The following is a 16,025-nucleotide window of genomic DNA, read 5'->3' as shown; positions in this document are numbered from 1 at the left end:
GTTCCAGTGGTAGATATTATTTTTTTTAATCACATGGAAAAGCACACACCTTTACTAGCAAATTCCTCATCCTGTGGTGCCCTGAACAAAAACGAGTGAACAAAGATAGAGGGGACCAGGACCAGCACCAGCTGAGCAGCATGCTGGACACCCAAGTGGACTTCCCAGCATCATTTACTGTGATAGAAACTACCACCAGCATGATTTCTAAAAATCACAAACAGGTCTGGCTGAAGCAGCACGACTTCCCCTGTGCATGACTGAATGCTACTCAGCATTCCAGACAATTGTTCTTATCTTGGTTGGAGATTTCCAAATGCAGTTTTCTCGCACATGTACCTCAAATCCCACTGGCAGCCAGAAGTTTAGATTCTCCACGACAAAACTGCTGAGACTCTTGAGGGCCTGATTTGTGAGTGCCCAGCAGAGATCTGGGAGTACCTGCAACTTCAAGCCTTCAGAGTCACAGCCTGCTGGAGAACTGCACAGAAAAACTCCAGGTCCTGACTTAAATGAATGCTGAAAAACAGGAAAGGTAAGAAATGATGAAGGAGGAGGGGAAGTGGGAACTGATGATGGCTTTTGTTCAAAGAAGGAAACAATTCCTCAGAAGCAAGAACAGGGCTGACAGAATAAAAGGCTAATCAAGTCAGAAAGACAAGCAGATCTCTAAAGAGGGAGCAAGTGACTGTTGTAAATGTCTATATTAAAAAAAGAGGGCACAATGCAGGGATCATCACTAGATTATTAGTCGGCACAAAGAACTCACTTTTCTTTCATTTCCACAAAACCTTCTGGGAGCTAGAAAGATCCCATAACCCTTGCCACAGAGCTTAAACCGTGCGCAGTCTCATATACAGTGATTACTGTGGGAGCTAAGAAACGGTTAAGTAGATATAATCTCCTTTTTCAAGGGAAGAAAATGTTTCTTCCAAGCAGACCTTGACCAACTACTGTCATAAACATGTAGCATGCTCTTTGATATAACCTATTCTCTAAGTGCCGCAGACTGCAGCAGTAATTACAGGAAGCCATGATAACAGGTCTCTCTCTCCACAGAGCTGGCATCACTCTCCCAGCAAACAGGCAATTCTGAAAACTCACAGTGCACAAATCCACAGCGAGAACTCAAAGTACACAAAGTACAAAAGCCTTGCCTTCCCACGTTCTTTAATAAATTATTCCTTCCTTCCTTTTCTATTTTTAGTTGTACTTGTTTCCCTCCCCACAAGCTGCTGGCATCAGAAGCAACAGGGAACCAGGGCATCCAGTTCACTGTTACAACTACCTTCCTACTAAAAGCACCTGTGTGCATACTGCACCAGTGAAGACAGAGAACAGCAAAATGTCAGATCAGCTCCAGTTTGGATTACTGGTGGCACAGAGGAAGGAATCGGGGAGATAGAGCAACTATCTTACTTTCTGATCCAGCACTCACTTTTGGAAGAGTCCATCTCTGCACCTATCTCAGGCAAGCTGGACAATTTGCTGAGGCTGATGAAGCACAGACTGATTAAAACAGCATCCCCACACACTTAATACGGCAGCTTGGATTAGGAAATCTAACTAAATCCCATGGATGCACTGACTGCACCACATCACGTAGTGCATTGTTGCAAACCCACTCCTATATCCTTTCGCAAGTGGCAGGGTGCAGGTCGAGCCTCTCCTAGGAAGCACAGGAGCCTTCCTCACAGGCCTTGAGCTTTACCCAGGGTCGAAGCAGGATCCTGCAGTGTGCTCTCAGCCTCCTCCTGAGAACATTCGTCTTTCAGGACCAAGGGTTTCCAAGATGCAAGTTTAAATTTCTTGCTTTTGTCTTGCTCTGTTACAACAATGAGAGATGCACAAGGACATTATCATGAAATATAGCGTACTGTGGCCATGTGGTACCACTGCCTGCGGAAGGAACAGCTGAGTGCAGCAAAGTTTTGCCAGCTTCAGGGGGGCATGAGGAGCAATTTCCCAAAGGCTTTTCTCCTGACAGTTGTTGCTGTCTCTCTAAATCCTCTGGTCCTCACGCATCATTTATCCAGCATCGTTCTGGGAACTCCCTATTAAAACTCCATGCGTGTTAACATGAATGAGGGCTGCGGGGTTTGGCCCACCACAGTGAGACTCTGTAAACACTTGTGGATTTTGCCATGGCTGCATTTTCCTTTAAGCACTCCCCATTTTCACCTCTCCAGCCTGCAGCTCACCACAGACCCAATCTTGCAACTGAGCCACACTCTGAAACACCCACTGATTTCAAAGAGATTGCCGGGTCTGAAATGATGGGGTCTGGCGACAATATGTCCGTGTCCTCTTTGGCTAGCTTGGTACACCCTCGTTTCCACATCACTTTCCCCTCCTTGCGGTGACAAAAGTCAGGCATCCAAAAGGAATAAAGGGAAAGAAAAACTGACAGGGGAGAGGCAAGGGATCTATGGCAAGTTACCAAGGAGCATTTTCTCAAAGCAAGAGAGACAATGGCATGGAGCACATACATCCTGCATGCACATGGATGTGGAGGAGAGCTTTTAATACAAATGGTTAGGGAGGAAGGAAAAAAAAGGAGGAAAAAAAAACAAACCAGCCTCAGATGTTAAATGTTATCCAATTAAGCTTAAAATAAACAGCCCAGAGAGATGAAATCTTGATACTGGGGTATCACGTTCTGTGAGGAGTCTCAAACATTTGTTCACAACGTGGCACAAACAGCCCAGCAGTGGCCACTGGTGACAGCTGAAGGTGGGCAGGCAGGAGGGGAGGGATGTGGAAATGGAAGGAGTTGCACACCCTTTCCCGCTCCCCATCCTCCGCCAGGATGGAGGGGGAAGAAGGAAGGGAAAGGGGTTGGTTAAGGGCATTTTCCCTGCCTTCCCCACATGACCCAGCAAAGGGAGCTCTCCCACAGCAAAGACGACATCACTTGGCAGCACTACTGACCTTCAGATAGCAACAAAAAAAAATGTTTCTATTACCTGACAACTGACAATGACATCCAAATGTGCCTGACGTCTCAGTCTGAATCTCAGTCTGAGTCCCGCCAACTGAGACTGCACGTGCACCACAGCAGGGCAGGCTAAGGCAGGGCGGGAGGGAGGCCAGTGCGCGGAGAGGTGACGTGATCACGGATGTGTGAGGGTGGGAGGAGGCAGCTATGGGAGCCCCCGGCAGGTTTGCAGGCCTGGACGGCCCTGGAGAAAAAACAATAGAAAAAACTGTCAGTCGGATCTAAGTCTGAAGGGACACAGGAGGCATCATCATGGGAAACAGGCAAGGCGGGTGCAGGCTGCCTAATGTGCGACACACTTGGTCAGAGCTCCACTTCTGGGTCCGGCTGAGGCTGGCAGACTCGCACCAGGTGGGGGAAGACCAAGAAAAGACCTCAGGGACCTGCAAACCAGAGCTGGGGGCCTGTGGGGGGCACAGAATGGGGCAAAATGGTGATGGAGGGGGGTGGCTGGCCGTGGCACAGAGCAGAGCCAGAGACAGTGGACATCACCACCAGCACTTGCTCAGGAACTGAATCAAAAGGGGGATTATTGTTTTATGGCTGTGTTAATGCATTGAGCTGACACAAAACTGAGCAGGCATTCTGCCTAGCTGCTATTGAAGCGGGCTCCACGCACCAACCTGGACAAAATGTGGTGACTTCAAGCTCAAATGGCTACAGCGAGATGCCAGGAGCTGAGCTCCCAGAAGGAAGCACTGGCAGCTGCTGTGCTGCTTGAGCTGCAGCCAGTTGTGCATTTTGCATGCCCCGACTATGCAGGCTACTTTCCTATGGAGCCTGTGAAGAAGGGAGCAGCCTCACTCCCGGTAGCTAAGAGATGATGCTGTAACCTCCAACCATATTATTTCTTTTTAACCCCTCTAGGAATCACCTGCCATTTATAAGCTGTACTTAAAAGAGTTTTCTCCTGCTCCTGGCACTAGTCCAAACTGAGTTCCACAGCTTTGAAAAACTAAGACACAAGCCTTAAATATCGATATACACCTGCACAAATACACACACAGAATCAGGTAGAAGTCACAGTTTTGGCTGGTGCAACATAGCAGAGTTTAAAGGGAAATCGAGCAAAGAGCATCACTTTACGTTCACCAAGAATCCCACCCCTTCATTTAAAACTATGCCTGGCACTTAATTATTAAATAAAGGGTAGCTACTCATCAAGGGCAGCTTCTAAATGAAGATATGCGGTGGAGTGGTCGCCATTAAAAAGCTGGCATTTGCCAATAGTTACCACACAGTGGTAGATCAGAAACCACAGTTTCCCCCGTACTTAGATCAGGAAATATATGTGTTACTTGGAGGGTATCTTCTGGCAAATGCTCTCTTTTTTTTAATGGTGGCAAATCTGCCTGTGTGTGCATGTGCACCATGCAGATACATCCAAACAACATGGCAGAAAGAAGTATCTATCTGCATTCTATGATTCTATGATTCTATTCCCTCCAATTCTAGAAAAAAATTCTAAAGGAGCTTACACTGTGGCTGCAAGAACAAATATTTATCCATGTTCCCTCCAACCCTAAAAAAGCAACATTTTCCAAGGGAGCCTCTCCACCTAGAGAATCCTGATTCAGAAACTAGGCCTGCATGTTGATCTGACAGCTACACATGAGGCAAATGGGGATACTTCATCCTTGGCACAGCATCCAGTGCTCCAGTCTGCAAGGACTGCATTTGATTTTGTCATTTATCTTAAATGGCTAAGAGACCACCAGTGCAAAACATTTGTGTGAAGCTTTTGCCAAAACCACAAGTGAAGAGTCTAAATTCCCTGTGTAAATACTTGAGCTTCAAGCATCAAGGATAAAATTTGTGCTCTTTTGTGAAGACTGGATTTAAATAGAAGCCATCTATGTGGCTCAGGGGATGAGAAAGGGTTTTTTTTTTTCATTTTGGGGGCTCAGTTGCTTGGCTTTCACAACTGTTTGATCTCTCTGAAAGTATTACACAAGCAGGTAATGATAACTACTATCCAGTACCTACACTGCATTCTGGGCAGGAGTGTGTGCTGGGCATCTGAAAACTGATATCAGACATGGATTGCTATGTGTCTACAAACCACTCTACTGCCACTGTAACATATCTGAATAACAAGGTTGTTGTTTTTTTTTTCATGGAATGAGCAAAAAGTAGCAATGATTCCCTCCAATGACCTAACAATTGTATCCTATATTCCTACTATTACAAAAAAAAAAATAGGCTTAGCATAGACTATGTTGGGCTGCCTGGGTAATCGTCCTCACTGGGAAAGTTGAGAGCTTGAAATCAGGACTTAGAGTAGGGCCACGGGGCAGGTACATCTCAGACATGCCTTCAGCCCCCCTGTGACTAAAGGCACATGTCCTGCAGTTGTTCAGCCCCCTGCACATCATGGTGCCAGACTACAGATTTTGAAGGAAATCATCACAAATTTCTGTCAAACACAGATATAGAGGTACTATATGAAAGCCACCAAGTGCACCATCAACCACAACTGCATGGGTTTTTAACACAGAGGTGCATTGGTCCTAGCAGGTAACATTACCCTGAGAACAAAAGCCTCTCTCTTCTTTAGTCCTGGTGGGTCCCACCTATCCATTGGCAATGATTTGTCACAATCTGCACAGCCTTGAGGCATCCAAGAAGATGCTAAGAACTCACCAAATGGGTACAGGGAGCCCCTCCCTGCTCTTGTCCAATACATCTCCTCTAGTGTGTAATGAGAGCTAAGGTTTCAAATAGAAGGTTTCTAACCACCTTGGCAAAGGAATTCTGTAAGAGCCTTCCAATAGAGGTACTGGGGCAAGCCAGCAAACTGCTTTAATAAGGTACCTAACAAACTTATGTGTTGGAATATGTGAACCAGTTGCTAGTGAACTGGAACATGTTACTCAGGTCTTTTTGACCTGAGTCATGGAACTGAATATGTTATTCAGGTCTTTTTCTGTTCTTTGATATATATGTGAGGAAATTTAAAAGGTGCTAACCTAGTGTCAGAAAGGAAAGGGTTTGTAAAGAAGAAGAAGAATGGGCAAAGACTCTGGCAGATGCTCAGGGTGTCCCACCACCACTCCTGAGTCCAGTACTGAGAGACAAAGACCACGGAGCTGCAAGACCAGGAGGCTGAGTCTGCACCTGTGAGCAAAGTCAAATCTGGTGATTCCTCCTCATCTTTGCTGCCACTTTAGGGTTTGCTTTTAGGGTTTGCTTATTTGCTTCACAAATCGGGATGGTCCTATAGAATGAGACCTAGTAGCAAATCATGGAAGGGGGAAACCATAACCACCGGACCTGAGGAAAGGCATGGCAAAAAGGAACTCTCTACCATTAGGTACATGGCACCTCTTCATTGCTATGGAAAGAATAACAGTGGTGCTCAGAAATGCTCAGCTTGTGTTCACTAGGAATATGCCCATGTTTTACCTCTCTAGCTCCTCTTCTGTAGGACTTTTCCCCATAAAGGCTCTATTTCAAGCTGAAAAAAAAAGACAGGGACTCTACTGTTGATGAAAAAAACACAAAATGAACAAAGATTAAAAGATAAATAGACATAAGCAGATAGCCAGACGGTATCCTGAGGTGGTGCTGAGTTTTCTGCTCAACCCACGCAGCACCAGCTGAGGGAGGGGAGCCAATCTCTGGAATTCTACAGCTGATCAACCACATCATGTTGCACATAGGTTTCAAAAAGAAAACAATCCTGCAAGCCCCTGACTGCCACGAAGGGCAAAGCCACAGCTGGCACTAAGGGAAAACAGACCACAAGAACCACAGTACAATCTTAGAACAAATATCCAATCTGCATGGGGTGAGCAGGCATGAACGGGCACACACGTACCATTCTGTGTCACTTGGACATCGCTGACAAAGATGTGTGAGGCTCGAATTTCCCCTTTGGTCTGCTCTGGGAAATTACTCACCTGCACTGCAGATCTGAATTACATATTCTGCATTCATTCTGCAGGAATGGGACGGGGAGTTCTGCACACAGCATGAGTGTGAAACATGCACAGGGACCGTCACCGTGTAAATAAAAGATCTGCATTGCTGATGGTGAAGGAGGATTTTGTCCTTATGCTTTAAGCAGGCTGGTGCCTGTACATGGCAGTAGCTGCCAGGTTATGTTGACTCCTGGGCACCACTAACAGTAATTTTTTTGCTCTCTTCTATTTTTAAACTTGCAAAGAAGAAAATAAGGCAAATTGGACATGACCCCAGAAGATGGAAATGAGCATAAGAGCCTAGATGAACATGACAAAAGCCACAATCAAGGCATAAAATTAATTCTTTTGTGTGTCTCTCCTTGAGCCTAGGCACAACTGGCCATATGATATGGTATATGTAAAACACCACGCTACCCTGGCACATCTGCAGAAAAGACCCTGAGCAAAATACAAAGATGGAGGTACAAGCAGTATTCACAATGTCCCACCTCAGTGTGGTACAGACCAGGGGACTCAACCTTAATTAAAGAGATCTTGCTTTATGTCTCATGTCTCATGTCACATGTGTAGCTGGTGTGTTCCTTGGGGTGTTGTATGCTTGCCTGGATGGGTGCCTAGGTGTGTATCTGTGTACAAGGCAGACAGGCAGGCACACAGGCAGACATGTAAACCACTTAACAGGGCACAAACCAAGTTTTTCTGTGTGTCTCTCTGTGCCTTTCTGGTGATGGAAAATCAATCAGTAGCTGGTTAGAGACTAAAGCTCAGCTCCATTATTAAAAAACTCTCAATAAAAAGAAAAACATCTGTTCAAACAGTGTATGGCTACAAATGCAGAGTGCACGCTGCAGCCTCATCGCTGCCCTGTGCCTGTCATGTTCAGGGAGAGTACTGCAGATGTTTTGAGATGTTTTTTATATGTACCATTGCAGCAGCTTTGAACAGGCAGATCCAAACTGAAAGACAGATCTATTCACTAACCTTTCCAACAGATTTTTCTTTCAAGCTTTTCCTAAAACAAGACGTCTCATCTGTATTACACACTCTGATATGGACTGCTCCCACCTGGTATTATCTTTCTACCATGCCTTTCTATACAGATACCAACAGGGTTGACGAAGCAAAATGCACACACATGTACACACACACAGAGGATACACAGACACAGATGCACAAACATTTCCAACAGCAACTAGAAGAGTAATGCATGCACACCCTGCAAGTGGCAGACACAGACAGCATCCCCCAGGAAAGGCAGAACAACTCAGTGGTACAGGCAGACATGCTATTATATGCACTCAGGCACAGAGTCCGGCACTCAGCCAGACACACCTGCACACCAGCCTTTACCTCTTCCGCCAGCACACACAGAGCAGTTTTGGAGCAGTTCCCCTGCACCGACTTATGATGCCAAGACAAAACTTTGCTAGAGCTGGAAATGGAAAGGCTGCACTGAGGAGGGAAGAAGGAGAGCAGGGAAGGGATTTCTTGTTATATTTTGCTCAGGGATTTTATTTATAAATTTTTTTTTGGCAGGCAAGGATTCCCTTTGAATTGATACATTTCTTTCTACCAAGAATTTCGAATGATAATGCATAAATGAGTCATAGATCAAGAACAGCGACGTGGTGAGCAAGAAGGAGAAAGAGTGTGACTGAGGGGCACTGGCACAGAAATTTGACAGTACCCCAACTCCCCCCCTTCCTCCCCCCATGCCAAGACATTAATTCTCACAAGTCGGAGAAAATTACTATGCATGAATGCAAAAAGCATGATCAGGAGTAATTAACATGGCTTCATATGCAAATTTTATTAATGCAGAAGTACAAAGTCATTATGCAAATGAAACTTACGTCAACTCTCTTGACAAATATTCATCTCTAAAGCTCAAGTTTCTCCCTTCTAATTTTTTTTTTTTTTGGTGTAAAACCAAAAAAAAATTAAAAAAAGTGACAAGGACTGTTTGACAAGTTTGCAAAGTTGTTTTTCAACCGGAGAAATTTATTCTTGCATTGTTGATATATTTTTTTTTTGTTGTTGTTGGCAGGTACACGACAGCTCATGGAGGAGAGCGGGAGGATGGGGGACGCGGGCTACCAGCAGCAGGCAGCCAATCAAAACGCCAGCGGCTGTAATGAGCGCGATTGATGACTGTTTGGCTTTACTGCAGGGTAATGAACTAGAATCCAGTCTGAGGAGGAAAAAAATATGAATATTCATGAAGCTGTGCTCCTGCCTTTGATGATTAAAGAAATTTTTAATATTCAAATAAGCGCTTGCCAAGTGATTAACAAAGAACAAGCACGCAGGAATATGGAAATGGAGCTGTGGAAGATTTGGGAGTCACAGTCTGTGCAGAAAAGACAGCACAAAATTTCATAAACAAGATAGGCAGATAACCCAATTCAAATCTGAGCTAATAAAGGATGGAAAAAATCCCCTTCTTTTTCATCAGTTTGGATATTGTATCAGTCACTTTGTTTTAGAGTGCGAAGGAGAATAAAAGCAACTGATGCAATGAGACAGTGGGGGAAAATCCTAACCCTGAGAAATGCAACCCAGCAATTACAAAGTAAGAATTCTGGGTGAGAAACCGATCAGAAAATGATGGCTAAGTCTGCTGTCTGCTGTGGGCTATTGCTTTACAAAAGCGAGAGCCTGCCTGATGCTGAGAGCCCATCGACTACTGAGAGCTGCCAACTTGTCATATACAACAGGCAGGAGTCAAAAGTATCCTGAAATAAGCGAGACCAGTCCTTGCTGCTGAATACGCATTCTCAGCTAGAAAGTGCACCATGGGGCTTCTCTACCGCCCGGGAGAGAAGGAAAGGAGTGCAACAGAAAAAGGAAATCTTATTGCCAGGTAGTGAAAAATTTAAAGACTAAAAAAAAGGTGCAAAAGGAAGGTGCAAGCAGGTCTCAGCTGCCCACCCTGGTAATCAGTTGGTAAGAAATGTGTTTTCCATGTCAGAGCCAGAAAGGTCCTCCGCTCCCCACAGATTTCTGAACAAGGATACAAAAACCCAGCCACGTTACAAAATGTCTGGTAAGTTCAGGCTCTCACAGTTTAATAGCTTCACTAAGGATTCACACTGAAATGCATAACAATATTAGCTGCTAAAATGACCTTGCAGTTAAAATACATCTAATTAGCAGCTAGCAACATCCCTGGGTTTTGGGGTTTTCTTTGTCTTTTTTCGAAAAACAGTTAAATTCAGGGCTGTGTTATACCAGAATGAAACATGGTTGAGCTCCTGTAACTCAAAAGCCAGAGTAAGGGTGTCTTCAAACTCTCAGGGCACTGGAAAACCAACTCACCTTTGTTATCAGATCCTGGGGTTTCATAGGCCTGTTTGGCTGTTCTGGAGAACTTTAAAACCACTGGTTAATTATTTCCTATTTTAAAATCTAAAGAAAGCATAGGCTAGGTACCATTTAATACTTAGCTGGTGTTTTCAGAATGTAACATTTCAACTCTACTTAGGAAAAAAAAAAGAAAGGAAAAATAAGAAAGAAAAAAAAAAGAAGAAGAATAACAGCATGAGGACAATGCTACAAAATGCACAAAACGGCCATGACCATAACCTTCAGAGCTGCTGTGAAAACACATCATGGTGCTAATGGGATTTTTCTCCCTATATCTGCTCCATTTTTGGAGACACAAAAATATCACTATTGATGTACCACAGGAGAGAAAAGGAGGAGGAAAAAAAAAAAAGAGAAGGAAGGAAGGAGAAGAAAGAAAAGAGAAAGGAACTCCTAAAGGTAAGTAGAGATAAGGTTAAACACCATGCAGGGGTATTGCTGGGAGCCTTCCCTCTGAATAATGCCAAGACCTTTCGACAGTGCCTGTTGTCTCTGGGTGTGGGTGGGTGAAGTGTGAGATTACATAACCCACAAGCGGCTGTGCACAACCATGCTGGTGAAACCGCTTGACTGTGAAACTCAGGGCTCCATTTCCTGGGCTGCTCGTAGCTCATGTCAGACCCTGGAACACCGTAAATGTTATTCTTTGTCTATGAGATTCCTTGGTTTTATTTTAATCAATGCATTTTCTCTTTTAATGATAGAGGAGCAACTACCAGCTCACACAGTTGGCTGCTTTGAAGCCCTTCTTAAATGGCAGTTGAGTTCTACCATATAAATGTGAACACTTAATATTTATGCCACATTTTCTTCCTTTCTTTAGAAGCACCCCATTTACATATTTCTGGAGAATAATGATACTTCAGCAGGGCAGGTGAACACACATTTCTGCATATGGAGTCAATGGGAAAAAGTATTAAGAGTCAATAGTGTAAAAATCAGCCCCTAAATTAAAGTGGCTTGAATTGAGCATGCAGCTGTGGTTGCCTGTCAGTAGTTAGATGCTGTAATAATAATAACAACAACAATAATAACAATAATAATAATAATAAGCCTTTCATTTTTCTAGTGCCTTCCACGCAAAGATCTGGAAGCACTTTACAAAGATAAATAAACTGAGCTTGGAACACCCTGTGTGGTTAATAAATATCCTAATATATTTAAATATCCTGTTTTGAGCATGCAACTCTTCTGACTGCATAAAAATCAACATTTTAGGTCATCCACATATTTGCACATAGTATTTTGGAGACTCAAACATCAAGGGCAGGCTGTAGAGACTTTTACTTACCTAAGAGACCATGTGGATTCCCAGAAGTAGCCCACAGTATGCCTGCAAAATTGCATATGCAGTGCCAAACCCATCTTTTAGGAAATGGCAGTTGTTGCTGGACCCGCGTGGGGCCAGGGTGAGAGGTCTGCAGGGGTATCAGTGTCCAGGTGCCACACAGAGACATCAGCAGCATTCCTGAGCTGGGTCCCTGTGGGGGCTCCTGTAAGACCACCTGGCCCTCCTCCCACCTGATGCTCATCTTAACCTGCTCCTGGCCCATTGTCTATGCTTTGAACATGAAGCTAAGTGAAAACTGAAACATCTTGGCTCACCTTGATTAAGCACGGGAGAATAAAGACTTTTGCTTACCCCAAGGCAGCATTCATCACTTTCTCCTTCTATGCCCTCTGCCCACCCCACTAACACAAGGCTTTGTCCCAGGAGTACCGTATTCCCTGCTATGACAGCAACCAGGTGGGAAAGCAGGAGAAAAAAGAGCAGGATTTGGCTTAAAAACATCATCAGGGATAAATATAGCATATAAACAGATGTGATAGGAAACCAGGTCATTTTCTTATCTCGCAGGCAGGTCTCTGGGCTGAGAATGGGGCTGGGGAGCACATCACAGAGCATGGGCCACCCAGACTACAGTACATGTTCTCACAAGAGCAAAGCTTTCTCCTTCCCACCCTCTGCCCATCTGGTCTGTTGAGACCCGAAACGTTTCCAGGCAGAGCCTGGCTCTCGCTGCAGGGGTGCAGAGTGCCTAACACAATGGTGCCCTCATCTGAGCTGCAATGTCCAGAAGCTACCACAATAAACTAACAAGTGACAATAATCACCCTGATTTGTGGAGTTTGTTTTCCAAGAAGCATAAAGGGTTGACAATAAACAGTTCATCAATTTCCCCAAGTTTGTTCCCCAACTCTTGTGATTAAGTCTGTGGGAGTTTCAATGGTTGTAAAAATCTTTGTGGGGATTAAATATTTTTGTCCTAATTATACCATGAATAGTTCTATACACCAGCAGAAGTTCCTGATGTAACTGAAACATATAACCACCCCAACAGACAATCACAGCAATTTAACAGGCCCTGGAATTAAAAAAGGAAATCAGAGGATGGAAAGAGCTGTTTCCAAGGGACATAATAATATATACAAGCTCTTGAGAGAGAAATACCACTACAAATAATCAGAGGGCTTGACCATAAGAGCATGGTCAAGAGGCTAAACCAAAGGAAGTTAAGTGGCCAGAGAAGAGCCCCAGATGGGCAAGAGTAACACTGGTGGACTTCTCCTCTGCCTTGGCCATTCAGGACTGCACTGCACACAAGCATCCTCAGGCAGAATATGACCTCTGGAAAAGAGAACAGCAGGATTTTCTGCTCGGGTAAGTATCTCTGCCTTCTGCTAGTATTTTCTAATTTTGTCCCTGTCCAACACTAAAAAAAAATATATATATAACTGGTGGAATTAGGCAGGATGAGGCCTTAACAACTTTTCAGCTGTTTGGTAGCACAAACAATTTCTGGAAGGGAAGGGAACTTTGGGAAATAGAGGCAGATGAAATCACTCTGCCCCTCTGTGCCTCAGTCTCCCCATCTGTGAAAATCAGCTAATGACATCCACCTGATTTAGTTAAATGTCCTGGAAACTATAAAGACTCTGCAACAGCAATATACTAAGCAGCAGCACTGTTAACTGTTTCACTGCTGGAAATGCAAAGGAGGACCATCAGTTAATGCAGGTATCCCTGCAAAGCACAGATGGACAAACTTAATATACAGACACAATTAGCTCTGAGAGAGAACCACAGCTCCTGGGTTTTTTGGCTCACCCCTTGCCAAAAGCAATGTAAGTCTAGGCACTTTTTAAGTGCTGAATTTCAATGTGAAAAATAGTCTACCTGCCTACACATATATTACACTTCAAGTTTGGAGGGGTCCCATTAACGTGCATGTTTATCATCTGCAAATTTTTCCCTGTGCATGGAGCACATTCACAGTCAGCAGAGCATTTCACTGACACCAAGCAATTTTAAGCAAGCAAAGCAGGGCAAGTGACTGGGGAGGGGGTGTCATGGAAGCAACAGAGATTTTTAAAATGAGTTTTTTTCCCCTTTGAGTTTTGTATCTCTCAAGGGAAAACCAATCCAGCTGCATGTGTACAAGGGAGACCAAGTCTGATAACTGAATCTGTCAAATTAGAGTGGAGCCATCAGCTTGAGATGGTAAAACAATCCACCAAATGAGGGGAACCCTGAGGATCTAAAGCTTCAGCCCTCAATTTACTGGAGACCAGCACAACTGAGTAAATAATGCTCTCTGAATGGAAGAGAGGCTAGAAAATTAACTAGCCTTTAAATAATGAAAGAAAGCAGAAAAATAAAACAGCAACCAGGAATCCAGTTCAGACTATTATGTAAATTAACACAGGGAAATAATAAACCGACGTTTCATTTGCACGAGGAAGCATGTTGCAAACCTGATGCTAAATAATACAAAGTTTCACCCAAAGACTTGAATCGAAACAGGATTTGGCCACTCACAAGTGCTAATTAGATAGGATAATTGAACCCTGCACAAGGAGAGGTAAAACACAAGTATGACACAAAAAGAAGCTCTTGCTCCTTCCGGTATGACAGAACAACTAGGAGCAAAGACAACTACAAGAAAACATGAGTTGTTCTGCATACAGTGCATTTTTTCTGAGGGATGGTTTTTCTGGATCACATTTCCCCATAGCTCTCAATTCAGCCATTTATTTGTACAGAATAGCATCTTTCTCTGTAAGATAAAAGTATAAGACACAAAAAGACTTTTACTATCAGGTCTGCTTGAAATGGAAACTGAAGTTGATTACCCAGGAAAGTGTATTCAAATAAATAAATAAATAAATAAATAAAGATACTGTACAAACTGAGGTGAGGCGAAAGAATTCCTTCAAACATCCACAGCCAGTGTGAGAAAGTGATATCCAGTTCATACCTGTCGTCCCAGTAAAATAAAGGCTAGTGGGTTTTTCTTTTGTTTCTGATGAAAATGTCAATATACTCAAACAGCAGCTTATTACTGTATATCACAGTCTAACCAAATCTTTCTATAACCTCTTACAAGCAAAATCTCTAAAATGTCACCAACTAAAAAACTTAACTAGCCTGTAATTAGTTTCAACAAAGTAGTCCTTTTAACCCTAATTTTCTACATGTAGATGGCATTTCTGAAGTAAGTAGTATGAATCTTCCTTAAGGACAAGTGGAATCAAATTGTAAAATCATAAGCAGCGATCTAGTAGTTCTTCCTCTAAGCAAGCCTTTTATTTCCCTGTAATAAATTCAAATCCAGTCCTTAGTCTCTTAATAGGTGATCAGAGAAAATATGCATGCACACCTAACCCACTACAACAAACCTTATTTTTTAAATAACACTTTAATCACTAATATAATAAAGACTGATGTAACACGTTAGCACTGGTATCATTATTCCTTATGATTCAATATTGTAATGACTGGCTGTAACAGAGGTTTATGTTCTGCCGAGGTTTATACCACTATTTAATGTAATTAAGCAAACTGGCAGCCAAAGCCTCTGTGGAAATATCATATCTATCACAGAGTATTCCCACCAGAAATTCAGAGGAATCATAACATACAAACTTTGATTCTGTTTATTTTTTCCTCTGTTCTGAAACTGATCTGGTATTTCTTGGACTTAGTAAAGCGGAAGGAGGAATTAATTTGGCTACTGTAGACATGTTATTATTGACAATACTAATAATCTATGACAAATAGGCCATCCTCACTCCCCTCTTTCAGCAGGCATTGCAGACTGCAACATCGCTTTACAAAACCCCAGAGCTGGACTCTCCTCCTGCAGGGAGCCCTGTGAGTGCACCAGCAATGGGGTTTTAAGTAAGCCATTAAAATGCTAATATTCAGCATGGGCCAGATCCCTGTTACCACTGAAAGCAGAACTAAAGCTCCTCTGGAGACAGGGTAAGGCCCTTCCAATGTGATCAAAGAGTAAATACATGCAAAGCTCTGATGGGAAAAAGAATCTTTTTTCTAATTTTAAAACCAAACAGAGTCCACCAGTCTCATAATCCATGTTACAGTCACATCTGGGATCACTGACATCTGGAATAAAAGAAGTGAGGAGGATAGGTCCAGACTAGACGTTGCCACATGAGGTCAAAGAAGAACACTTAATACCCAAGATTGCATTAAAATGGTGTTAGTTACATTTTATGCTCTGCTGCCCTCCAGTAGATGCAGCTCTGCCGGTGACAGCAGAGATGCAATATATATATATATATATATATATATGTAAAAATACATGCACATATAGCTGTGCATGGTTTGCCACATCTTCATTCACCCTACCTTGCAAAAGGAGCTACGACCCTTTGGATTAGCCCTCACCAAAGCAAGGGGTTTACAGGGTGGTCCAGGAAAGCAAGGTCAG

At 43.3% G+C, this 16,025-nt stretch overlaps 1 protein-coding gene across 4 annotated transcripts in view; it reads right to left on the bottom strand.

Moving 5' to 3' along the window:
• BCL11B (BCL11 transcription factor B) overlaps positions 1-16,025 on the bottom strand; it is a 96,953-nt gene that overhangs the window by 51,328 nt on the left and 29,600 nt on the right. For 2 of the 4 annotated variants that reach the window (XM_031049332.2, XM_031049333.2), the window contains exon 3: positions 2,967-3,182. The exons of the other annotated variants lie outside the window; for them this stretch is intronic. In XM_031049332.2, coding sequence (XP_030905192.1) covers positions 2,967-3,182 — 216 coding nt within the window. The remainder of the gene's footprint in view (positions 1-2,966; positions 3,183-16,025) is intronic. 4 annotated transcript variants of the gene reach the window in all.

Source organism: Melopsittacus undulatus, chromosome 4 (assembly GCF_012275295.1).
Source record: "Melopsittacus undulatus isolate bMelUnd1 chromosome 4, bMelUnd1.mat.Z, whole genome shotgun sequence".
Lineage (NCBI taxonomy): Eukaryota > Metazoa > Chordata > Aves > Psittaciformes > Psittaculidae > Melopsittacus > Melopsittacus undulatus.
This window is presented reverse-complemented; position numbering and strand designations above follow the sequence as displayed.